Source organism: Agelaius tricolor, unplaced genomic scaffold, assembly GCF_023055355.1.
Source record: "Agelaius tricolor isolate 1412-34295 unplaced genomic scaffold, bAgeTri1.0.p SCAF_14, whole genome shotgun sequence".
NCBI lineage: Eukaryota > Metazoa > Chordata > Aves > Passeriformes > Icteridae > Agelaius > Agelaius tricolor.
The window spans coordinates 11418010-11444815 of record NW_027269274.1 but is presented as its reverse complement, the minus strand read 5'-3'; the positions used below and the strand labels follow the sequence as shown (position 1 = coordinate 11444815).

The following is a 26806-nucleotide window of genomic DNA, read 5'->3' as shown; positions in this document are numbered from 1 at the left end:
ATCTGAGTCTCCTTTTCTCCAGGCTGAGCACCCCCAGCTCCCTCAGTCGTTCACCAGCCTTGTTGCCCCCTCCTCTGGATTGCTCAAGTGTCTCAAGGTCCTTCCCACAATGAGGGACCCAGAACAAGGTGCAGCCTCACCAGTGCAAGGTACAGGGGCAGAATGACCTCCCTGCTCCTGCTGGCCACACTGTTCCTGACACAGGCCAGGGTGCCCTTCTTGGCCAGCAGGGCACACTGCTGGCTCATGCTCAGTCAGATGTTGACCAGTACTCACAGGTTCTTTTCTGCCTGGGCACTGTCCAGCCACACCATCCCCAGCCTGGAGCATTGCAGGGGGTTATTGTGGCCAAAATGCAGGACTCAGCACTTGGACTTATTAAACTTCATCTTATTGGACTCTGCCCATCCATCCAACCATTCCAGGTCTCCCTGCAGAGCCCTCCTACCCTCCAATAGATGGACATGTGCTCCCAGCTTAGTGTCATCTGCAAATTTACCAGTGATAGGCTCGATCCCCTCATCTATGTCATCAGTGAAAACATGGAACAGAACTGCCCCAGCACAGAGCCCTGAGGGGCACCACTGGTGACTGGCTGCCAGCTGGAAGCAGCACCGTTCACCACCACTCTCTGGGCTCGGCCATCCAGCCAGTTCTTAACTCAACTTGTTTAAAAAAAAAAATCCCTCCTTTAACCAGTGAATACATTCTGTAGGTATCACCATGATTCCTTGGGCATCTCTACAGGCCAGTAGAAACAAAATCACTTTAGTGGTGCTGAGATAGTAAGTGATCAGTGACTTGCCTGACTGGCTGTTTGGAATAAAACCTCTATGACCTGAAGTATCTGTCTCACACACTAAATACTACACACCCCATCCTGTGCCATCCATGCCCTTCTGTGAGCCTATCACCAATTTATCCCTGACAAAGACAAAATAACTAGAGAGTGCCCGTCCTAACAGGATCTAAGATAACTGGATCAGTCTTTGCATTAAAATAAATGAGTGTAGCAGAGAATTGCTATGAAGGAAAGCTCATTTTCTCAACTTAAGGATTGCATTAGAAAATAATAAAAGAAAAAGAAAAATTATATTTCTTGGTTTAGCTTTGCTTTGTAAAAAGGGAAAGAAATGCACGTTGCTCTCTCTAACTGAAACTCAACACTTCCAATTACTTTACCAGCAATTTACCTCCAATCGTGGGATTTTAAGTTAATCCCCTTTGAGTTCTCAGAACATCTACAATGGCAATCACTTTGCCTATTAGCTGAACAGCCTTTCGGGAGAGCTTTCTGCTTTTCTCTCAAACACTCCTTCTTTTGGTATAAAATATTATGAACTTACAAAGCCAAATGCCACAAAGACAGTAAGGGATCCGCAGTCTGCTCTGAAGCAGCAGCAAGGGGCCTAGCAATGAGGGCAGACTAATTTTATTAACTTCAGGGAAACTTCAAAAAGCTTTAGGGCTTTAATGCCAGACAGAGACGACCCCAAAAGTCAGTTTAAGTGCTGCATAAACAAAGGATTAGGGCAAGAAAAAGCTGAAGGCTCCTTGCATTTCTTGTTTATATTGTCATATGACCTAGTAGGAGTGGGAGAGGGCTGCCTCTCTGACTTTAATCCCCCATGGTGTACAGTGGCGTTTCAGTTCACTGACCTACATTACGATAATATTTTTTTAAATTTATGGGCAGAGGTGCAGTATCAAACTCACTTAAGGACGTTTAAAAAAGAAAAGGGGCAGGACAGGAAAAATACCCAGAAGAGAAATTTTCTGGCTGGTATAGCCTCCCCCTCTCACTTAGGTTAGATCAGCAGCTTAGAAAAGGATTTCAAGTTCAAAGGGAATGTCTCTGTTACTCTTGTTTTATGGCTTAGACCAGAGGACACAATAGCACTGAGTTTATGAAATATCCCTTCCCACTTGGCTTTTGTGTTTGCACAAAAAAAAAGTAAACAGTGCTTTATAACTGTAGGTGAAGTATGTGCATCTCTGGCACATAACCCTTGTGCTGAAACCCTTGTGCTGAAACCAAGAAGTTAGCAAAAAAAAAATAACCAACTTGCACTCCTCATCTCTTCAGTACTTATCCTGCCTTAGTCTGTTTGCAGAACCACAGTTCATGTTATGTGGTGGAATTCAGTGCAAACCATAGTATTAATTCCAAGGAAAAACAACTCCAGGATGCCCCTTTGAACAGGATAGCAAGTTCTACTGTCCAGCCTGTTAAACAACCCTCTGTTTTAGGATAATTCAGAAATTACTGTCATCTGAATGCCCTCTCAAACAATCCATCACACATATTTTGAGATCAAATAACTCTCATCTCTTAATCTATCTGTAAGAAAAAAAAAAGTGGATCAGAACCGAAACACACAAGGAAACTAAGTGGTGCCAGTAGGAGAGGGAAATAAGGAAAGGCTTAAGACAAAGTAAAAGCACTGAATATTAAATACCAGAAAAGATACTGAGAAATAGAAGGAATAACCTTTTCTGATTTAATAAAAAGTTACATGAATTTAAAAAGAAATTCTTTTAAAGGCCTAAGGATTATTCTGAGCAAACTCATAAAAGGTTCATTGGAACTAAAGCAGAAAAACAACAGGAGAGAAAACAAGAACAAAAAGAACCTGTGACTAATACTGAAAATACAAAGCATTTTTATTACTTTTTTGTACGTCAGAAAAAGTACACTTGAGACATCTTCATCATGATCAGTGACAGCTCATTTATTTCTAGAAAACAGTTTCAAGCACTTTCCATTTCTGTGTCAGAAATGGGAATATTTTTGAGCCTGCAAATTCCTGTTCTCTTTTAAGACAAGGTTTCATGCATCGGGAAAATGATGGTACATGAGGCCACGAAAAGGGTGAAGGAGAAAGGAACTGAGAGGATTGCACCAATGACCAAGTTTCCAGCTTTTCTGACTCTACAAAAACTTCTAGCTTATAGAAGTTACCGAGAACTAGCTGAACAACTTGGTACAAAGAAAGAATTATTTGGTCAGTCACAGCTTTTCCTCAAGAGCTTAATTACAGCAGCATAAAGACTTTTATTTCTGCAACTCCCTCCAGCACTAGAAGCCTTCAGCTTCACGTCTCATTACTGCTCTTTTAATGGAAGCCATCACATTAACGTCTCCACATATCCATTAACTTGATTTTCAGATGTTTGTCTCATCTCTCACCAGCCTATGCTTCTTATATCCAAAAAACATTTTCTTTTCTCTCCCTTTCTGAGTAAAGGGACAATTGAGTTTGGGAACATTTAACAAGCAGCCATAAAATGCCCTTCTCTTTGCTGAGCATTGTGCCACCAGTAGAGCCTGGTAAAACCTTGCATGGCAGCAAAAAACCAGGAGTGCTAAGTACTGAACCAGGACAATGAGTGAGAGGTGCACAACCAGACTGCTCTAGGTTCTAAAAGCTCTACACCTCCCTAACAGCATCCTCCAGGCACATACAGGGTTTCAACAGGGCACTGTTCATTCATTATGCACCTTTATAGTGCAATTTTCCTTCATCTCTGTTTAAAGCTTAGCAGGGTTGAAGCCCAAAACAAACACAGGCACTGAATTCCTGACATGGTCTGAATGAAAACATTAGTTTTACCAAGTGAGAAGAAACTGGTTCATGTCATGATTTCATTTTTTATTAATCTATGCTGCATTCCCATTATGTGGAAAAAGCAACATTAACAGATATGGGAAAGTGGAGGCTCAAGACTGTTACTACATCCTACACCATCCATCTCCAGAGCAGCCAGCCCTGGCTTGCTACACAGATTAAAAACCCTGTGATCCTTACTATCCAAGGATAAAAAGCAAACCACAAGCTGTTCTGTAGACAATATGGTATGTACAGGTCCTGACCTGGCTCTGTAAGCATGACACAGAGAGGACTGCCAAGCTGAAGATGTCTCCTCTTCCTGGAGAAGGTTCTGAGCAGCCAGGAGGATTGCTGGTGGTACCTCCACGACTTAAAAACACACAGGCAATTTCTTAACTATTTTAAAGTATTTTTAACTGTGGTGATCTCAGGTCCTTAAATCCTAAACATCCAAAAAGAGACATCAGTGGGATATGGCAAGTTTCATTTGGAACATTGCACAGACCTGGCACATAGCAGGAGGTCATCCACAGCCACAGGAAGTTAAATTTCTAAAGAAAACTGCCCACAAATAGCTTGAGGAGGGCAGGGGGGAATGAAGAGCAGAGGATTACAGAATCCACAGTGCATGGAGGCAACAAGGACAGGACAGGCCTGGAAAGAGCTGCCTGAAGCAACTGCTGCTGAGGAAGAAGAGAGAACTGTCTCTGACAGACTTGCATTTCCCTCTCAAGGCATTCAAATGCCCTGAGTCTGTGCCCTCCCCTGAGCATCTCCAACTCCAGAGTGTGGATCTGCTGCCCAGAGCCACCTCCTCCAGCAGGTAACAGCTTCCTTCTGCCATTTGGCTGACAAGGTTTGTGCTACCAAGCCACACAAGCCTGTGCTACACTGGATGTTTACAACTGCAGCCCCAGTGAAGGTGCACAGTAAAGGGATGGCCATGCTTCAGCAATATGGAGGTTTAATTTTACTTCATCTTTCACCTTTAAAAATACCTAGGAAATTAAATAACTTAGGTTTTATATGAAAGTAAGTTGCAGAATTGGGCACTTAAGAAGTTAAGAAATGCCAGATGTCCATACAATCTTATCCCTGTTCCTCTTTGATATGCTCCATGATACAGTCTTAACGTGACCACGTCCAAAAAAATTTCAGAGGAACCTTGCCTTATTAAGTGCACAGGGTAGAGGCACAAGGGAGCAGAATTAATGTTGCATAAGCAACTGTAAATCTGGTATTTCCTAACTTTCAAGTTCTTGGTTTTGCAACCTAAGCAACATTCTTAATTTATTTTTGTATCCAATAAATAAAACGGTGTATTGGTTGCCTTGCTGACAAACTGATTCCCCCACAGGTGACTGTTACACAACCTCAGAAAAATCAAGACCAGCTGTCCACACACTTGCAAGACTCAAAAGCATGTCTGCATTTTAAATTTAATAATGTAAATAATAACCATAGGTGTTACTCAAACCTTGCAAAATTCTACTACCCAGTCACGTGGAGTAAGCCCTTCTTTTGCTGGTGAGTGAACAAAACTTTCTTTTTTTTCCTATGGGTAAGAAGGCAGATTCTGCAATTTACCTGGTACACTTTTATGACAAATTTATTGTACTGTGTTAATCCATATGCTGAGTTGGGAAATATCCCCATCCTTTTCTCAGCAATGTTTAGCAGAAATGGTATTTCTGTTTAATGGGCAGTAAGCCCTCTCTTCTCCCTTCCCCCACTATGCTTCTCAAACTCTTTTACTGAAAAACCAAACAAGAGCCAATAAATAAATGCATCTTTTCTATTCCTATTTAACAGTGCATTTTAACTAGTGAATGTGCTGTGCACTTTTATTCACCTGATTGCCTTCATCTCTGTATTATTACTGTATTTAGCATACCATCAGCAGCCAAGCAGAACCAAACAAACTCACGTTCAGACTTCAAAGCAGGAAAAAATAGTAATTGTGGCGTCTGCATGTTTACAGTAGATGATGGAGTGACATCCACCACTTCTCCCAGCTGGAGTCACAGAGGGCTCTGCAGACAGCCCAGGTCACTGCTTGTACGTGCAGGCAGCACTCCATCAGATTTCAGAGTGGCCTTGTTACTCACAGAGTGCCTCTGTCAGTCTGCAAACCCCACCTCAGTCACCCAGAAAGCACCTGGCTGATGCAGGGTTTTACTTGCTATGCCCCTGGCATTGCACTGTCACTGTAGATGCAATATTAGCCCTAGTAAGACAATGAAACATCCTCTACCTAGAAATAAGTTAGATGGAAGAGTCTAACTATCCAAGGTGGTAAATTTTAATTATCCTCATTCATAGCAGCATCATGCAATCACTCAACAGAAAATTTAAGGGACAGTATTTCTGTCACACATACTTTGAAAACAGTCTAAAGGCACAACTCTGAAGCAAATTCTACTATTATGCATATCTGCAAAGGATTAAGTGAAAAAAGTACCAGTGTTGTTTATAAATGATCCACTACCCAGGAATCTTTCCAGACAGGAATACTCTGGTACTCCTACAGTAACCTACTGCCTCCCCAAGCAAAGGTATCCACCACAGAACTGGTCTCATCCCTTAAATGAATCACATCAGATGTTCCTACTCACTCATGGGCAAGTCCATTTCTCCTCCTTTGCACACTCCTTCAGCAGTGTGGTTAAGTGTGTGGCTGAGCTACTACAAACCTGGTGTGTGCTCAGTAACTAAAGGCGCTATTTCCACTCAAATATTGCTCATAGTTTTTAAAAACCCACCATTTTCAAAGCTGCTGCTTTTGAAAATGTCTAGTTCCCCAAGGGACAGTCTGGGTCATTCCTGGTCATCAACAAATTTAATACCATTTCCTCACAGTTCCTGTAGTTGCTTACTGGCACTCATCTCCACAATATCCTATCCTCCTTCTGAAAGGCCAGAAGGATCTGTGAAGTGATGGTGACAAAGACCTTCCCTTCAACCTGAGTAGATTACTCAGGTAATCTACTTGCTCTGACAAAGCTCTTCCTATCCTGCTGGAAGAAGAGGAAAGAACCCAACACTTTTAAAAGATGCTGAAAGGTAAACTTTCTCTCTTCCATTCAGGCTTCAGAAGAGATGTGCTGATAAAGATCTTGATAACTTACCCCGCTTTCACTTCTTGCTCTTGCAACAATGTGTTTCTCCTTGGGGACACTTAGACCACACCAACATGCAAACAATTAGTAACATGTTGTTATTAAGCAACAGGCATCCCTAGAAATGAAACATGCTGGCTACATGATGGCCTCAGCCCCCAGGAGAATGAGTACAACAAGAAAATTCACTATCCAGCAACCCACAAAACCTGTGAACAAAGTGGGATGAACAAAACCAGGACATCACGCACCATGGTTACCACCAAGTAAAGCCCAAAGAGCTAGGCAAATCATGAGAAAGATACATTAAAAACTCTGAAATAGAGGGAATTAATTCTTCTAACTGATGAAGTATCTTTAAAAAGGACAAGCCCATCATGATAGGAAAGCATTCTTCTACACTTAAAATGGGAAACCATTCCAGCCAGCACATGTATATTTTTCACTACACAAGCCTGAAAGTGCAGAAGGTGCAGCTCACACTGCAAGACAGACTCTTCCTCCTCCTTTTGTTTCTGTCACAGAGCTTTGGATTTACGAGTACCCATGACAATAGGACCCTGTGGCAACCATCCTAAGATAAATCCTGCTCATGCAAACATTTTCAAAACAGGCAGAATATCTGAGTCATGCAGGAAAGCATGATGCACTCCTACAGTTCACCTTTCAGTTCAAACTCTCTGCGCTCAACCTGTACGTTCATGGAAGCCAAAGAGCAAATAATGTGACAAATATAAAGGATTAATTCCAGGAACTGAGTAAGTGCTTCATGAGTCAGTCTGGAATGAACCTGCAAGGCTGCATAGAGGTTAAATTCAAAGAAGGTATTTCAGAGATGATGTTAGGATTAATACACGTCTCTTTGCCCAGAGAACTGTGAAGAGCTGAACACTGTCTCTAGAAGCACAAGACCAAGGACAACAGCTGCTGCTTAGCTTTGTCATTTGTTTCTAACTCCAGGAACAGCTGACCTGCTCCATTGCATCCACTGCCAGCACTGAATGCCAAATCGGAGGGACAAAACCTCCCTCTCACTCATTTGCCCTTTTCCCACCAAGATTCCCACATCACACTCCTTAGAGCTGCACTGGTGTTCACAATAGCACTCTCTTTTACCTTTTTATCAGTGCAAGCCACTTGTTGCCAGCCTAGCTTTTTCCTATTGAAAGCACATTTGTCAGGCGGCCAAGGGTTTGCAAAAATAAAACATCCAGAGGGCAACAGTCTCTGCCTCCACATAACCACACCCAAAAGATGCTCCAGACAGAAACTTCCTCCCACTGAAGTTCTCCCCTCTCTCAAGTCCTCTCTGCAAGAGAAAGCTGGACTAGCATTTCACACTATTTTTGAAACCATGAGGTTAAGCAAATATGAACCTCTACCACTTAGAACTCTTAGTCCTAACGAAATAGCATATTTAGATTTTCATTAAAACTCACCATAGTTAAATATAAAAAACCCCTCGTGGTCTAAAGTGAAATAGAGTATTCACACATTTTCATAACAGCTCAGAAATATCAAATGGTATAATACCAGATAAAAACTATTACTGCAGTAGAATCATGCAACATTTTCATAACCAAGATGAAATCCCAGCACCTCAATTTCATAGACTAAGCTGCACCTCAGACAACACTAACTTCTCATATAGTAATTTGTCATAGAGTGAAAAAAGTATCAGTATCAATATATATTAATAGTAATATATATTCCCCTTTATTCTGCTTCCCCTGCCAAAAAATCAGTAGATGAATAAAAAAGGATGCACTGCAGACAGGTAAATACAAAGATTTTGATGAGCAACAGTAGTCAAGGGTGATTCTTTCTCTCCCAGTGCTCCGCTCAATCTTGGAATTACAGAAGTAAGATACCAAAAGGGAAAAGTGAGCAGTAAAAAATGCAATGACAAGGTACTTGAATTTTTGTAGAACATTTTCCATCACTTCAGCAGATGAGAAAAAACAGGAAGCTCAGGCATGAAATTTCAGTAAACTGTACTCCTCAAAGACTGTTTGCTAGCTTAAGTATGATTTTTAAAAAAAATACTGCGTAGTAAATGCCATAATTTCCATGGATTTCATTTCTATGTGAAACAGGAAAAATGTCACACTTTCTTTCAGAGAGACAAAAAAATGTTGGAGAATTAATATTCTTGTTTTATTTAAAAAAAAAACCACCTTACAGTGCAGAAGGGTGCCACACACAAGGGGCACACAAGAAAAACACTGTGATAGTGAAACTTAATGAATTTACAGTTCTTACTATTCCATCAGTGCTCTGAAAGTAATCAGAATAGGAACAAAAAGCCAAACCATAAATGCCTGATTTCTCCTGGGTAAACTGGTAGTTAAACTGCAGGGAATTTATTTTAATTCCAGCAGCAAGCAGGGGGGCTTGGGAGACCCCTCATCAGATTAGCAGCAATGTTTTACAAATGGGCACTATTGAATTCCCCTGCATCCCAGTTTGGAAGCACGTTTCTATGGTGAACCCAAGGAGGGACCTTACATGGCCCTGCCTCTCTCTCTCCCAGCCTTTCAGGAAGCTATGAAGCTAATTTTCCCCAGCAGTATTCTCTGAAGGAAAAAGTTCACTTCTTGCGAAGGTAACATGTATTTTTTAATTATTATTATTATTTTATGTCTCCCCAGGGAAGGTGAGGAGGGGGAGAGCTTCCTTGCTCAACAGAGAAAGAAATTTTCCTGTATCAGTGCCAAGAACAGACACCCTAAATTCAGCGATCCTAATCTCCAGCCATCCATCAGCAGCAGGGTGGGACCAGCTGATTCAAGTTTTCTATTAGCTGGTGACTTTGTGTACTAAAATAAGTCTCTGTACCACCCAATTGTTCCTGCTGCTGTGCTCTGCAAAGCACAGAGGCAGCCAGCAGCTACCTCGGCTGTAAGCACTTCCCCAGCAGCCCCTTTATACCTGGCACAATCCTCTTCCCACCAACCCTTCCAAGTCCCTGAGCACTCCTGGGACTTTACACCATGAGCCTTTCCTACAGGGTTTGCTCCATCATCCCTTCAGCATGCATCAGGGAAAATGCCAGCTCCAAGCATGGAGCAGTACCACAGGAGGCAAAATGTGGGTACAAACAGAGCTGTGAAGGCAATTGTCCCTTTACAGGACCAGTTAGCATCACACACACAGTGATCAAGGCACATATGTAGGGCACACTGTGGTACAAAGGCAGGATAAAATAATAAACCTCCCTGATCTACATTTTAAAAGGCACAGGAAGATAAAATAGTTCACTAACATAGCCTAATAAATTATTCTGTTGGTCAAATATTAAATAAAGCATGTTCATTGGTTTTTGTTTGGGCCAGAAAATAAAGTATGTGTAATTGATTAATGTTATTCCATTATTTACACAGTAAAATCTAGAACAGAATATATAAACCAGCAAACAGTTTGAAAATGACACTAAATAAAAACAATTAAAATTGTATGACCAGGGCTAATAGCAAACTGTCAACCCCAACAGACAACTCAAAAACTCACAGAGTACCAACTGTATGAGTGCTATAGATCAGTGCCAGGTCCTGAGAACAAAAATAAAGAATGTGAGACCAGTTCACCTCAGTCAGAGAAAGGCATCTGTCTCCATGGCTCACACAAACTTCCATTCCCATTGTTATTGTAAGCCAGCTCTCACTGGATCCTGGCAGCATGGGCCATGCACAAGTGCATCAATCTTGAGCCAAGATAAAGGCAAAAGTTTCCTGAGTTCAGAAAGCTCCTGAGTGCCAGAGGAATGACAGACACACATATTTGGTCTAGAGCTTCTCTGCAGCTTAGAGCCCAGAACACTTTGGACTCCTGGTTGTAATTCGGTGTCTCCATCAGCCAGGGAGAAAGGCAGCTGGACATGTCAAACCAAGGAGACAATACACCTGCTGCCAAAATTGGGAAGAGTGACTATGGGTTTTGGGTGTTTCAGATAACTCATATAAACAAAGATAAAAATTCAGAAAGCTACAGACATCCCCCTCCTAACTACCTCCCTTTCTAGTGAAAAAACTGACATTCAATAAACCAACACAATGCAATAGGTCTGAAATTCCTTTGAAATAAAAGGCCTCCAAAATCAGAAGTGAAAATTCAAAGGAGAAATTAATATTTTCTTTTTTTTTTTTTTTTAAGAGCTAAAAATTAAATAGAAACCTCAGGAAAAAAGGGAAGAAATACAAATTAGCTATTTGATCAATTAATTTAGCGAGGCATTTTGAAGAACCTCACTAATCATGCCCTAGCAGGGATCTTCCTACTATTAAATTAGTAAAGCAAACAAACAATATTCAAGGAGTCTGCGTTATACATAGCAAACACAGTATCATATGCCAAGTCTTTAGTCTCCTATAGCAAATTAAGGGGAGGTACTATGCAATCCTCAACTCAGCTCCATGGAATTTTGAAAAGAAGAATGCTAAACATTTTGTTCAAACAATGAAGTTTTGAGTTGGGAAAATCAAAACTCAAAGAGTGGGAAAATCAAAATTAAAAGAGTTTTTTACCTAATATTTAATAGACCATCTATCATACCAATACATAGTGTAAACAAATGCTGAAGTTTACCCCTTAATGAACAGAGTTGATGCAAACAATGAAGTTACTTACACATTGTACATCTCCACCTAAACCATTCATCATGAAAAATTCCACTGTGCAATGTATCAACAAATGATTCTGCACTGCTGACTGAAGGGTAACCACCACCAAGGCCAAACCTATGCCAGCAATGCAACACCAACCACTACAGACAGGGCATCTCTCCAATTCTGATGGCAGAGTACAAACAAATCCCATTTAATTCTCACTGTAGCTGCTAACGCCTCCAGAAAGCATCTCTGTTTTCTCCTACACTGAGATGGGTCAATACAAACCCTATAGCAGATGATGATGATTATTATTACCTGTGTGACATAGAAATAACATTCATTAGGCATGGCCGAAGTTCTCCATGTCATGAACCTGATTCCAACTTCAACATGTTATCACTTGTAAGGCATCCTCTAGGAAATTTCTTTTTGCCTACTAAAATAAATGCTCTTATTTGTTAAAATGTAAAGATACCAAAAAATAATTACTTGTGTTATTTGTGTTATTTAACCAAATGCTACTTTGTTTTCCACTGTCTTTACATTTTCAGTGTTCTGTAGACTGTGTAAAATACATCAGTGGAAACCTAGAAGTTTTGTCACTTAGGAAGGTGCACAAAGCCACTCTCTGGGAGGAACACACTGATCAGACTCTGAAAGGATCAGTGCAAAAACAGCATCAAATTACTCACCACTGGATTACACTGAATAAACCAGTCACTTTAAACAGTGATTTCTGCTTGCAAGCAGACCAGATGTAATACAAACATTAGAAAAACCTGGGTAAGGGCTCTGGAACATAGCAGTGACAATTCTGTAGTCCACCAACATGTACAGGACAAATATTTCCAATTCCCATATACAGCAAAGAGAGACACCTTACCCTTTCCACCTGTCCTTCTTTGTGCTTCTGTTTGTACACTTTCAGCTTTGGAAGGAAAGTCTCTGTGTAGTTCTTGTCTTCCATGCCTTGCAGCAGTACCCCATGGAATGCCAGCCTGCAGGTATTGGCATGGATATCTGTATCCAGCTTAGAGCCAATCACAAGGCACAGTTTAGGACAAGTGACTGGTTTTTCAAACTCCAGCAAAGCCCACTGTTGTTTTGGGAGCTGGACTTCTCCTGCCTGGTCATTTTCTTTGTTCTCCTCTGAAGAAACCGAGTCCTTGGACAAATATTGCTCTTGATAAAGATAATCTTTTTCAAAATCAAACACATTCTCTTGAATTTCTTCACTGAAGTTAGCAGGGGCTGGACTGAAAAACATCACTCTTCCCATCACTGTCTCATGACCGACCGTGATGTGGAACTTGGCCTTAGTCTGAAGAGCTCCTCGGAAATACTGAATTTTCTTCAAGGAAATGATGGCAGCGTGGATGGTGTGAAGTGAATCTGGGGTGCAAATCAGGCCTCGTTCCAGCAGCTTGGGATCAAACTGGGTCACACAGACACCCACTCTGTCACCCTGCATTGCATAAGTCACAGGAGTATGGAACATCTGCATGGACTTGACCTTCTTTGTCACCTATGGATGAAAGGGGAACAAAAAGAATGAAACAATTAATGGCACATGAGTGCATCATATGCTTATGCCACATGATTGCTGCTTATATTGTGATGTACCAGCCAGACATGACACCCTGCTGTCTTGCAAGACAAGTGATCTTCTAGAAGAGTCCACAACTCAGAAAGTAGAAGGCCAATAGTCTGAGAACTCCATCACTTAAAGTTTCACATATTTGAGCCCCCTAGCTTATTCCCCTTCTCTTCACAAGACTGAAGATTATCATTACCACAATTATGTTGATATTTACATCATCTGTGCTGCAGCACCCACAATACTATCTGCAAATAATCAGATATACCCACACTGTGGAATAGCTTAAATATACCCCCTTGAGCATCTGCAGCATCAAAAGTTTAGCACTACAATACCCATTCATGCACCTATGTGTCTGCTTTCCCACCCCTTCCATGAAAATCCTTTCACACACTTCTTTGAAATGGTTGAATAAACTGTAAAATGTGCAGAGCAAAAAAAAATTATCTTTGCACAGCACCAAGCACAATGAACTCATGAACCATCACTACAAAATAATCAGTAATACAAAAGTCCACCCTTTCCTAGTCTATAGTATTCCACAGACTAAAAATAAAATCCTCAAAGCTTTCTTAGGAAGACTTGAACGTTCATGAACATACAGCGAGCATTGCTGTCACTAAAAGGTGGGGCTCCATATCTCAGGAATAACATAGGAAAAGTGAAACACCAATCACTACTTATACTAAAATTTTCCAGATGCTATCAAATTTTGGCCTTAATGAGCTTTCTATTGTATTACTTATTTCAAGGAGAGAAGAATGAAATCAGCTTTTCAAGATCAGCCTAGGCTCAGCTTGATCAGACTGAACTGGTTTAGTTTAACAAGGATTCATCTTTGGCTTTTTTCTTTTTCAGTTCAGCAAACCTTCACACTTAGTAAGTACCCCCATCCCCTCAAGTTGAATGTAACCAGAAGTTTTTTCTGGTAATATGTTTATGGTGCCACCTGTTGCATTCCTACTAATGCTGGATGCTTCTATAGGTAACCCCTTTGCTTCAAGTCTCTACATCAGATAGCTTTTAATACTGAAATGACATCTTTGGCAACAAAAAAAAAATCTCCTAAATAAATATTATGTACTTGGACAAGAGTCCTTAGTACAGAAAAGTTATACACAGCATTTTTGAAGGGCTGAAACCTCAACACTCAGATCCAAGAACTGAAGTCTTCATAAGAATGCTCAATTCCAGAGATAATTTTTTTAGTATGCTTTTATCTACATGCAATAGATTATACTGTGAATGTGTACAGAACAACAACATTGATAGGACAGATCTCCACTCTCAGCATAATTTCTTCTTCCATCTCCCTTTACTTATCATGAATTCTACAGCTATCAAAAAGGTTCATGCCAAATGCTACTGTGCAACTCTCAGCATTCAAACTTTTACTTTCTTACTCAGCTGGAACTATTCTCAAATCAATCTCCAACCACTCCATGTCCCTTAGTAGCCCATCTTCTAATCCCAGCCCACTCATGTATCTTCTAACTCCTGAAAATAAAACCACAAAATATGCAAGCACTGATGAAGAGAATTCTAAACCAAAGGACTGGACTCAGCAGAGCTGGGCTGCATCCTCAGATGTCACACAGCTTCAGAGCATAGCATTTAGGCTGGACAATACAGAACAGTCTAGGCAACTTAATTATCTTCATCACAAAGCTATTTACTCAGTAATTCATAATACTGAATATATCATCTTTTTTCTGCATGTTAGCTGCAACGCGTAAATGGAAACAAAGTGATGTTTTTCACATTCTCCTTTTCCACAAAACCTGCTGCCCTGTATGGAGGACATCTCACTTGGCTCCAGATAATCTGTCTATGCCTATTCCCAACATCACCTGACCCAGAGGGGAACAAATTGCAGAAAATTAGATCAAAATAGAAGAGCAGATGAAAAGTCTATTGGCTGAACTAAAATCTTCAGTAACTGAAATATAAAGAAGTCTCCAAATAAGTCAGCAAAAAATGGTCACAGGCAATATACAGAAAGCTCTTAAAAAAATAGAAAATATAGCAGCTACATGCCTTCTGGAAAACAACAAAAATCTTGTATTCCTTTTGGAAATCATAATTATACAAATAACAATACCCACGAGCTTCACCGCTATGAATATTGTTTGGGTTCCCTGAGCCTCTGGCTGCTAATCAAAACCAAAAGAAACACCCTGTTACAGATTATAATGTTATTATTACAACATTTTTCAAATCAAATGCCACATCAATGCCTGGGAATTCTTGAAGAATCCACAAAATATTATGAGAAAGGAGATCAAGAGGTATGTTCATGTAAGTGAAAAAACTCTCACTAAAAATGCCTGAACCAAAGTAGTTTGTCAAGATATTAACTAATGTCAAAACAGACTTAAAAGGCCACTGTAAATACTTGGTAGTTTCAGTTTCAAGCATTTTTGTGCTCAAACATTCATTACCCCTTTAGTTAAACCTCCTCAATAATACTAACCATAGAGATACATTGGAGAGAAACAATTTGGCATTTACCTCCAGCTTTCTACTGATTTCCAAGATTGTATTTTTAAAGGCTGGAAGTAGAGGGGCTTGAATCAAACCTTTACCAAACCCTTCCTTCTTTCATCCCCTACTCCTCCCTCTCCAGTTTCAATCATTCTTAGAGTTGCATCAATGGTGATACAAGTAATATTTAAGGACTCCAAAAAGAAAAATGAAACGTTAAAAACCCAAGGTTTTCTAAACGTGTTTCAAAGACATTACAAGCACTACGAGAATGAATCTGCAGCATGGAAAGTACCAGCACAAACAATTTTGAAAGATTTCTGTGATTTCACAGGTGATAATACCAGCAGTGAATCTTTCCTCTTCTACAACCATGGATGGGGTCAATAAATTGGCAAGAACTAAGAAATCTTCCAGCACTGTCACTCCTCAAAACAGAACTGGAACTAGAAGATGCAGAACATATCTGTCTAGTTTTCTATTTTAAATGAAGTCACAAAGACCTTATTATTAGTATTCCAGTTTATAATATTTTCTAGAAATTACCCACCTAAAACAGATGAATGAAAGCATTACAGTCTATGGATATTAATCTGAAATATCTTTTACAGAATTTAGATAACATTTAAGACTAAAAAATGTGATTAGAAAACACAATTGTGTGCATATACTCAGAACACATACTGGCTTTTAATTAGGCATCCATGAAACTTTCCTCAGTGTTGTGCCTACTCTCTCCTCTTAAATTAGCTCAAATGATAAGGCACATCTGACATGCAGCTCATAAACAGTGATCAGAAGGAGAATGAACAAGTACTTTTGAAATATTCACTTCATGTGATTAACCTTTTTTCATTGTGATTTTCAGTTCTCAACCACAACATACAAAGCTGAGTTGTATCAGAATATAACTGTGTTCTGCCAAAATCCTCAGTTCATCTACATTCAACAATACACAATTGTAAAGCATCACTTCCTGTGACAAAAAATCTGCAGTAATTCCTACATGTAAGATAAACACTGTAGTGGAGTATGGACACAAAAGTATTTCCCAGTGTTGAATGAAGCTCCTGTTGATACATTTGCTCATGGTCTTCACAGTTTCAAATGCCAGTTCAAGAACAGTTTGGATCCTGACTAATTCTCTTTCAGAAAACATTATCCTACTAATTGAAAACACATTGAAAATTTGCAGAATCATGTAAAGATCCACCCACCCCTGCCCCCAACAACCAAAGCAGGTTATCTGTGCTGCCCCAAACTCTCTCCCAGAAGGGAATTGTGACTGTGCCCACCCAGAGCTCTCAGAATCATCTGGTTTCCTTTTAGCTGGGTCTGGCTTTCACACAGGTCTGCTTGTCCTCAGGCAGAGTAGGAAATGCCATTGCATCACTCAACCTACTGAGAATCACCACTTCATGCTGATCTATCCAGTACCCTGCAGATTATTTAATCAGCCCATCTATACTGGCTCTAATTGATATCTATTATTGTACCTGAAGTTTCCATAAACCTATCAGAAAAAGAACACATCCAAGGCCATTTCTTTTTTCCCTCCTGTTCTCAGTGGCAGAACTGTCAAAGGAGCACACAGCAGAGCATCTTAACTGACCCTAACCTCTGTTCCAAGAGCATAATGTTTGTAGGAACTAGAATCTGACCAGAACACAGAGTGTGACTGGGGGGTGGATTAGATCACCCAAAGTGAGTTGGAGTTGCATCTCCTTCAAAAGGTCAGACATGGAAGCAGCAGAGAAGTGAATCAGGGAGTTGGTCTGCACCCACTGTATCAAATAACAAGAGCCAGAGTAGCTTTAAATCACTGATTTCCTGTTTTCTGAGCAGACCATGAACATCAGTACAGTATTTCATTCCATTTCACTCTGATCCTGACTGACAGAGACATTTGCCCATGGTTTAAAATACTCCAAATGTAGGGTTTTTCTTCAAGAGACTCAAATACATAGGTAAAATTCATCTTTATTTTGTCTGGCCTTTAAAATACAAACCCAGAAGCACTGAAAAGGGTGCAACTGACCCCCAGTATTAGATTTGTTTCTCTTATGCATATCTAGTTTCCCTATGTAAGGGATCCCTACAAGCTATAACAGAGTTCTAAGCTTTCACATATTTTCTTTAGCTTTACAGCAATGGATTTTTCAAGTAGGGAGTTAGGGCTGGATCACCCAGTCCACCCCTCCACCACCAGAATGAGGTAAAATACTTCAGAGCACTGTCCTGAGCAACAGGAATTTGTAACTGAGACCAGTTATGACAAATATCTTTGGCATTTCTTTGCATTTATTTCAAGCACCCCATTTTAGTTCTCAAAATTCTGTCTGAAAAACAACTTCTATCTTCTATTCTCCATTAAAATCACCCAAGGCCTATTTTAGCAATCCACTCAAAGTGGGAAAATTAGGCCTTCAGACACAGAAAATGAACATTATTGAGTGCAACTTTAAGTGACAGGCTTTACTGCTTGTGAACTATGTAGGTAAACATGGAGAACATGGATACCATTACAAAACCTGCCACAAACTTTGATAAGAAATTCACTCACATTCTGTTTTCTTGTGGCACAGGGGACTCGATTATATGTCAACATATAAATCAAGAGCCATATGGTGAAATCTTACATAATTTGCAGAGATTTGCTTCCTGTTTTAAATTTTAGTTTGCATAATCACATTAATGTTCCTAAAGCATTATGTAAAAAGTCATAAAAAGGGTGAGAAAGAAGTTTGTATTCAAATGCAGATTGAAAAACACAAAAAAGAAATCAAAAGCACCCAAACAGTTCAGCCCTTGAGATAAACAAATGTATCCAATATATGAAAACTTGTTATTTTAAGACCAAAGGAAAAGCCCACTAAGATTTTCAAAGCAGTTTACTACAGACTAATAGAAAACAGGATACAGAAAAAGTCCACTAATGACTTTTTGCACTGATATGTCAGACCTTTTTTTCCTTTATTTATCCAGCTTCCATTAAGTTATCAGCCATATGCCATTGCTCATAGCTTCTTTAGATAAAAACCTAGCCATCCTGCTGCCTCTCAATGCTGTGAGTGCATCTTTCTGATATGAGATACAGCAACCTGCTTCCCTGTAATGCTGATGAGAAACTGCAAAGTTAAAATAATTAGTCTCAATAATATGTTAGAGAAAATACTGATTATGAGTGCAGTATTTATAAAAGGAGGATTGCATATGCAGTATAAAAAATTACTCCACTTCAAATAGTGAGGACTCCAACAAGTTTAAAGATAAAAATCACACTTCACAGCCCAGTCACTCAGAGCTGCATCTTTAAACTTACATTGAAAAAGGAACTAAAATTAAGACAGCATCATTTCAGCCCTTTAAAGGTTTAAAAATACACCAAGCACAAGCCTGCCTGAATCAGTACCCTAGCAAGGAAAAAACCCTCTCCAGAAGTCCAAGCTGGCCACACATTGTAGCAAAGTGCCAAATGCATGAAACACCATCTCAGTATCATCCAGAAATGCATCTTTATAAGCAGAAGGGGAGCAGCAAACTCCCAAGTGCATCACCAATATGCAATATCAGTGCATCAAGCACCAATCCCATACCTGCTGCTTTCAAAGCAAGAACTTCCTTCCTCCCTGTTGATCTACTACAAATTCAAACAAAGAATAAGGTATCTCATCTACTCTCTTCCAGTATCCTCTCTTGGTGGTCAAAAGATATCAAACTACACTGGCCTCTTGTCTGAAAGGCCACTAAGACTGAAATTTTTTTTCAGTCAGCCTGTGTTTAAGCACATAACTGAAATGAAGCAAAGCTCCAATTACAACATAAGCAGATATCTTTATAAATTCTCTTCTAAACATGAAGAATGTTGATTTCTTTGCTTTATGAGGGATGGCAAAGCCAAATCCTATAGATGAACAAGCAGCCATGTATTTAGTGAAGCTGGCAAACCACTCCTGCTCAAAAGCATTAAAAGGACATATGGGATGTGAAGGCGCAGGAGAGCAACAATGAGCCATCAGAAATAAAACGTCACATCCTCCACTGAAGTTAAAAAAATCTTTTGTTTTAAGAAATAATGCAGGAAATATTTTCTAGATTCTGGGATGGCTTTGTGGTTCATGCAGTAACTAGTTAGCTCCAAAATTTTAACCAGGATTTCAAAATGGCATAAAATGGAGATAAAACAGGAGGTGTCAATAATACAAGAGCTGTCAATAACACATCATTGAACAGCAAATCACACAATGCAGCCTCTGCCCACTGCTCAGGTTCTACAGAGCTTTCTCCTTCTGAGTCAACATCACAGGAGCAGCTAGGACCAGCTACAAAGAGTAGAAACCTCCAAGAGTCAGAAATAATTCCAAATATGTGGGTTCCAGCAAGATCACGTGGCTTAGTAGCAATTACCTGAAAGACCTTGAATATTTCTAGATTATATTATTTCTGCATGGCCTCACCTCCATGTGGGAAAGGAATATAGCATCTGGAGAAAAAATTATTTCATATTGAATGATTCTTTTAACTCTAATTTTTTTTAAGTGAGTTTTATAAGGGCATTCACCATATGACCACTGTGGTGCTTATATAACACCCCACACATGCTCTCAGATTTTATTTAATATATTCCTCCTTCTGGATAAACTAACACCAGAGCCTGAAGAGCCTGCACTGCACCACTGGAATAAAGGAATATAAAAGGGGATACTAAAATCCATTTGGGTTATTCCCTTTCCCAGCATCTGAAATATGACTATGCACCCAACATATAAAGAAGCAGGTCAATGACCTTACTCTCATGCAACTCCAATACCATCATTTTCATTTATATTACATGTATGCTATATTCATGCCGACAGTCAAAAATCAAAATATTTAGATTGTTCAGGTAAACTTAAGTGACTTTCTGTGCTTAAGCAGTCTCCTCTAGCCTTTAAACATATAAACCCAAATTTTTTTTCAACAGAACCTAATCCATCTGTACAGGCTGGACAAATCTCACTGAATAAAAAATCCTGTCCTCCATTTATTTTCTTCTCATGACTGAACTGCCCAGAATTCATTATTTACTGTAAACCATCAAATTCCCACTGTATTACATGTAGGCTATCTTACTGGAGTATTTATTTGGTAAACTCCAGTAATCTTGTCACCCTTGTGATATAACATGGCATTATGCCTCACTGCAGATAAATTCAACTGCATCATTTGTCACAACCCAAATTCTCAAGGAAAAAAAAAGCAAACCAACAATGTCCACTTTTTAAGAGGAAAAGGCTAATTTTTCAGAATTATTATAACTTCACAGCAATCTTCCTCATCCACAGCAAAGTTTCCAATAAACATAATCATTTTAGACAACCTGTAACTCACACCAACCCCCCAGCCCATCCCATCCCACCCCAGCTGCCACATGAGAACCTTGTGAGAGACGCTGTCCAAACCTCACTCAGGTCATGACTCCTCCTGTCTCTGTGGTCTGCCCCAGGAGACAACCAGGCTGCTCAAGCACCTTGCAGCATTTCCCAGTAACACAAGTTTTTAAAGCACTCTTTGGCTCCCACCCCTCACCTCTGCCAAGCCTCACTGCATTTTCACTTTCTCTCTCCTTTGCCTCTTCCAGATGTGGGTGAATCTTTTCACACAGGAGAGGACTACCTCCCATTTTGGTCCTCTGGCCAAAAGAGCCCAACAGCCACACACATCAAATGTCTGGCAGGTAGGGAAGAGATCCCTGCACTCCCTGGATGTGTAGAAGGATGCAGAAGGCAGACACCTACCATAATCCTTGCACCTCAAAATGACTAACATATCTCAGGGTTTTGGTTCTGTTTTTTGCAACAAGAAAGGAATACTAAGATGCCAAGTACCCTAAATCAAGTGGTACTGCTTGTGCCACCTATCACCACAGATGACAAGGTAAGCATTTTAAAAGCACAGTATATTGCCACTGAGTTGAGGTAGCAAGTATCAATGCAGAGAATGTCAGACCCATAGTAAAACTATGACACAGAAGCAGCTTAACATTTACATTCCAATTAAAATTTCTGCAACTTATCAAAAATATTTCAATAAAACATTTTTCAAAGAAAAAAAAGAAGTCAAAACCAATGCAAAATTATAGGTTAAAGAAAGGCTGTCTGGAATTTTCTTCTTCCAACAGAACAAACTGAATTTTTTTTCCAAATAGATTTAGGTTTAGAACAATAATAATACTTTTATCTGAGGACTTCAAAGTCACATGCAAAAAAATATATCACAGTAAACACAGGGTTGAAGGTTTTATAGAATTTCTACTGGCTTTTTCCCCCCCTTCTTCTTTAAAAGAAATTTGTTTACTACCAGTCTTTGAAAAGCATAAAAGGGAGGAAACTATAGGGAAAAGAAGTAAAACTTTTACATGTAAGGAACATTTTGAGCTTTGTGAGAAGGCTGGTTTTGACAGAATATGCGACATGTAGCCCAATGTGAGTAATATTAGATCTCAAATAAAAATCAGCCCATGAATATACATAATCCAAAAGGTAATTCTCCCAATCTCTGAAATGTAATGGAGCCACTCTAGATCACTGAGGCATGAATATTTACCGTATTCAGGCTTTACTGCTCTCGATCTGGGTTCAATTTTGCAAATTAAAATGAAGGCTCTGTGGATAGAGAGATTAAAGAAGAGCATCCCAAAGCCTGCCTGTTTGCTTGGTGTGGTAGCAGTGATCTGGTTACCCTTCTGTTGGGTTATTTCTTTTTACTTATTGTAGTAGTTCAAAAGCAATTGAGAGTGGAAAAGGAGGTCATTTTTGGGTCACAACCTTAGAGTTACAGGCTCACTAAGAAAAACAAACAGAGTGAACATAAAGCTGCATTTAAAAATAATGAAAAATAATATTTTCAACCCTTTTCACTTCTATTTTGAAAGGCCAACAGGAGAAATAAGAAAAAAAGTTGTTTTGCTCATTTCTTTCTCATGAACAAAGTTCTCCTGTCCTTTCTCTAAAATAAGTTTGTTAATAGAAGCCATGATTTATACAAAATGAAACAAAGGTGATGAATAATTACTGAGAGATCTGGTAGGCTTCATTAGCTCTGGCAAACGTTAACATTAATCGTGATGATTTGTACATTTTCTAGGCAATGCTTGGAATATAAATACAGCGGCACTCGGGTTCAATACAGCAAACAAGCAAACACAACACACACAACAGTACAAATCAAATGATACAGTGCTACTCCTGGTGAATTCCTTCTACTAATTACAATCAAAACAAAGGCTACCTCTACTAGGAGAAGAAAAGAAAATGAAATTAATTATGATCAGACAAGTATTTTTCACAATACTTTTTAGTTTACGAAATAAAAAACAATTGGTGTACAAAATCTTTATAGCTTTCCCTCGAGGCAGGATTTTTTTTGTGGCAAATTTTAAAGAGTTCAACTGGTAAGCAATTTTCTATTACAAGTCAGTAACAGTGATTAAGATTAGACGAGTAAATTTATATCCTCTGCACTTTTGCAAGTCCTTAGGATATTTGCAAAATCTAAGCAGCTAAGTCTAGACTAAAGAACAAATGGATTTATCCCTACCACCTTGGCAAATTATAGTAAGCTATTAAAGGAACAAAGCAGTACAGTGAAAGGTTTCATGCAGCAAAAATAAATTCTAATGCAAAGATACCTGGTAAAAAAATGTCTCGTTTACAGTAATGATTCTGATTAGTTCATTCAAATGCATCCAAGGGAAAATGGAGGTAAAAGGTCAGAAAAAGGAATGAAAAAAATTGGGGGAAGAATGAAGATACTCTCTCTTCTGAAACTGGAAATAAAGGCAAAATGTAGTCATCATCAGGTAACAAAAACTGCATTTACTATATAGAGGTGCCATGTGATAGCTTAAGAAATAAGAAATTCACACTTTTTTCCTTCTGAGCTACGTCATGGTACCAAAGGGTTACTGTGCTTTGAAACCTTCACCAACAGCCTTACTAAACATTTAATATTTTTCTTTCTACTTTCTTAAAGGCCCCAGATGTGTTCTTGCAGATCAAAAGAGACCAACTTATAAAGTTAAACGAAATCAAGGGCTTTTGTTCCGAGGCATCATTGCTGAACTAATTATTCCTGGATGTTGTTTAATGAAAGAGCAGTGCCATATATTAAAACAGTTAACAGGATGAGTTGCGTGAGTTATAGGAAAGGTCTGATCTGGGATTATAAATTTTAGGTTTTCTTCAAAGGAGATGAAACAAACTACTCACAACTCCCCAGTCCTTTCTGTCACTGAAAGGCTGAAATAAAAGAACCCAAAAATGTATGAAAGTTGAAATATCATTCCACATATTTACACTTCCCTGAATGATAGAGATAGATGGGGGAGTTAAAAAACCTCCCGAGATTCTCTGAGATGGGGAAATGAAGATCTAAGTTATCCTGTCTTATTCCCTGACTGCTACAAAGCACAACTTAAAATAAATATTGGTAAGTCTTAGAAGAAACTTCATTTTAGACATACACGTGCAAAACAAGAAAAGACTCCCATCTTAAAGCAGCCCAACACAAATAGTTACAAGAGCAATTAAGTATATTTATTATCAGGAAAAAAGGCAGGAGGGTAGGTAGACAAAGAGGTATTCCAGCATCAAATTATTAGCAGAACTAGATCTTTTATGTTATTCTGCAGCCCCCAACTGCTCTACTATTTTTGGTAAAATGCATATTTAACTATACTGTTACCTTACTGAGAGAAACAAAACACCCTTAAGATCCCTAAGGACATCTCAGGTTTGGAAGGCAACTTTTCACTCTTATACATTCAGACAATAAACACTTTACTTCCCTACTGATAGACTCTTCTGTGTTTGTATTTTACAGCCTGACACAGGCCAACCCAACACTTGACACCCAATTAACAGACCTAGGAGCTGGAGGTCCATATATTGATCACACTAAATGGGATTAGTGTGAAATAAAAAGTTCAAAGGGTCTTGACCAAACTTCACCACAGCCCAGCTGTGACAGCTGCTATGAATTTGTGTATCCAGTGCCTCACGTTTTTATTAAGAGGGTTCTGGTGCACAAGAGTTTGCAGCAGCCTATGAGATCACGGAGGTTCACTAATAATGTCAGGCTCTGTAACTGTAGTGACTGACCAAAGAAAAAATCCTCTTGCTTGTTTGCATAGGTCTTTTTGATTAACTCATGAAAAGGGCCCTCACCTCTGATACAACAAGCACTTACAATAGACAAAGAGTTGGGACTTCTCTGCCTCTCAAGGATTTGTTAACTTGCTATGGAAGAGCTGTCCAATTTGAAAAACCCTAGGTGTGACTATAAAAGAAGTAATTCCCCATACATGCTGCAAGCACACCACCCAGTATATTCTGACAGTGCCAGACAGGAGCTGTATTCAAATGATACAAGTACAAACTGTTATCTTCTAAACACTTCTAATCTTCTATTATCTTTCTATTTGCCTAAACCTTTCAACTGTCATCAGGTGAATAAATATTTCAACATTTTGCACACAGGCACTTCTTACTGGCAGTCCTATTGACATGATTTTTAAAACCTTCATCAAGATCCAAAGAAATTACAATTACCATCAGCATATTTTAGTATTTCTGAGTACCTATGTGTTATAGATGAGTAATGTGATTGTTGGTCTCACAATTAAGGGATGAATATTATGTGTATGTTAAGAGAAGCCCCATGGTTCCAGCACTGTCATTTTTCCTTATTCAGTCCTGTGTTATATTTTGTTAAGGTTTAATAAACCTTTAAAACTTAAAAGTGAGCATTATTTCTCATACTATGCAAATCCATTTCTTATTTAAAACAAGCATCATTTTCCAGTATCAAGTGTCACAGACACCACAGAAATCCAGTGCACCTCAGGGAAGGGAAAAGCCCATCAAGCAGAGATGTGCAAGTACCACTAAGGTACAGGGAATGCTCAATGGGATTCCCTTGGCTAATACAACCTTTACCAAAAATATTCATGATAAACTATGAACAAAATGCTAGTTTGCTTTTGTTGGTGTTTTTATTTATTTATTTGTTTTAGAACATGCTCTATCAGAATATTTTCTGAGAAATATCGGTTCTGGGCATTTATATATCAATGATAAGGAAACAGTCATCAGTCAGGACAAAGATGGTATACAGTCGTCAATTAATAAATAGTTTTAATCCATTATGGGTCTTTTAAAAGGAAGCTAGATATGGTCTATGAGGGAACCTTAAAAATAGGCTCACTGGGGTTGCAACGTGCATGTTGAACAGAGGAGACAGCTTCAGAGCCATCAGCAAGGACACTGGCAGAAAATCACCAAGGAAAGAAGCTCGGTAAAAGCAATGGGAGCAACTTGAAACCTATGAAAGAACAGCAGCCTGTTGGCATGTATAGATATTTCATAGAGTAAAGAACAATTCTTTATGTGGTATTGCAGCACACCAAAAACCAGCTTTTCATTTCCTTTTTCTTTTTTCTACGTATTTCTCTTCTGCTCCATTTCTTTTTTCACAGGATCTGTCACACTTCCTGTCCTTTGGGTCTTAGGGCTGTAGCTGCTGAATCACACCTGCTGAGACAACCTTCACTAAAATGGCCAATTCAAAATAATTCAAACTGGGCTTCAAAATTAATATCCCAGGAGTGGGAGAAGATTTCCATATGACTGCTCTGCCTGCACTCAAGACAGTAAAACTGCAAGTGTCACTCTCTCCCAAGGCCAGAAAGCTAGAACCTTCTTTTTTAAAATTGAAGTTGAAATTACATGCAATCCAAGGAGTGCAGGCCAAAAAAAAATTCTATGAGATGACTGAATCCAGTCCAAAGAAGGTTATCTAGCCTATCCAGCAATGCAAAATCTTCCATTATTAGAAACTAGATAGTTAGGGTTGGGTGTTTGGATTTTTAATTTGGTGGAGGGGGAGGGGGGAAGTATATTTTAAAAAGTTTCATCAGATTTTCTGTTTGGATTTTTTTCTTTGGGGGGGGGCAACATATTTAAAAAACTTTCATCAGATTTTTTAGACTTACTTCTTCATGATCAAGCTTCCTTATCTGCAGATTTTTTTTGTCATAGTCACTAGCTCTCATAGCTCCAATATAGCAAAAAAGCACTGTGCCTTCCTATGTTATCAGTTTATTTTCTCTGTATTAAAAGCTGTATTAATGTTCATCTACAGCAAATAGAAACATAGAGGATACTCACACACAGTGAGAATGCACCATTCAGTTACCTGGAGACTGCATAAAGATATAATTTGGGATGCACTGTCCCAGTCTTGTATGACTTTTCTAACACAATGCAAGGGGCTTGAAAAGAAAATATAATTTCATTGGAAGTGACCAAGCACATTTTGGAAGTAAAATGCCAACTACAAAAGCCC

The 26806-nt window shown here is 39.1% G+C and overlaps 1 protein-coding gene across 3 annotated transcripts in view; it reads right to left on the bottom strand.

Annotated features, from left to right (window-relative positions):
- The window catches only part of EEFSEC (eukaryotic elongation factor, selenocysteine-tRNA specific), a 124348-nt gene that overhangs the window by 46010 nt on the left and 51532 nt on the right, over positions 1 to 26806 (bottom strand). For all 3 annotated transcript variants that reach the window (XM_071439667.1, XM_071439664.1, XM_071439666.1), the window contains exon 5: positions 12221 to 12862. In XM_071439667.1, coding sequence (XP_071295768.1) covers positions 12221 to 12862 — 642 coding nt within the window. The remainder of the gene's footprint in view (positions 1 to 12220; positions 12863 to 26806) is intronic.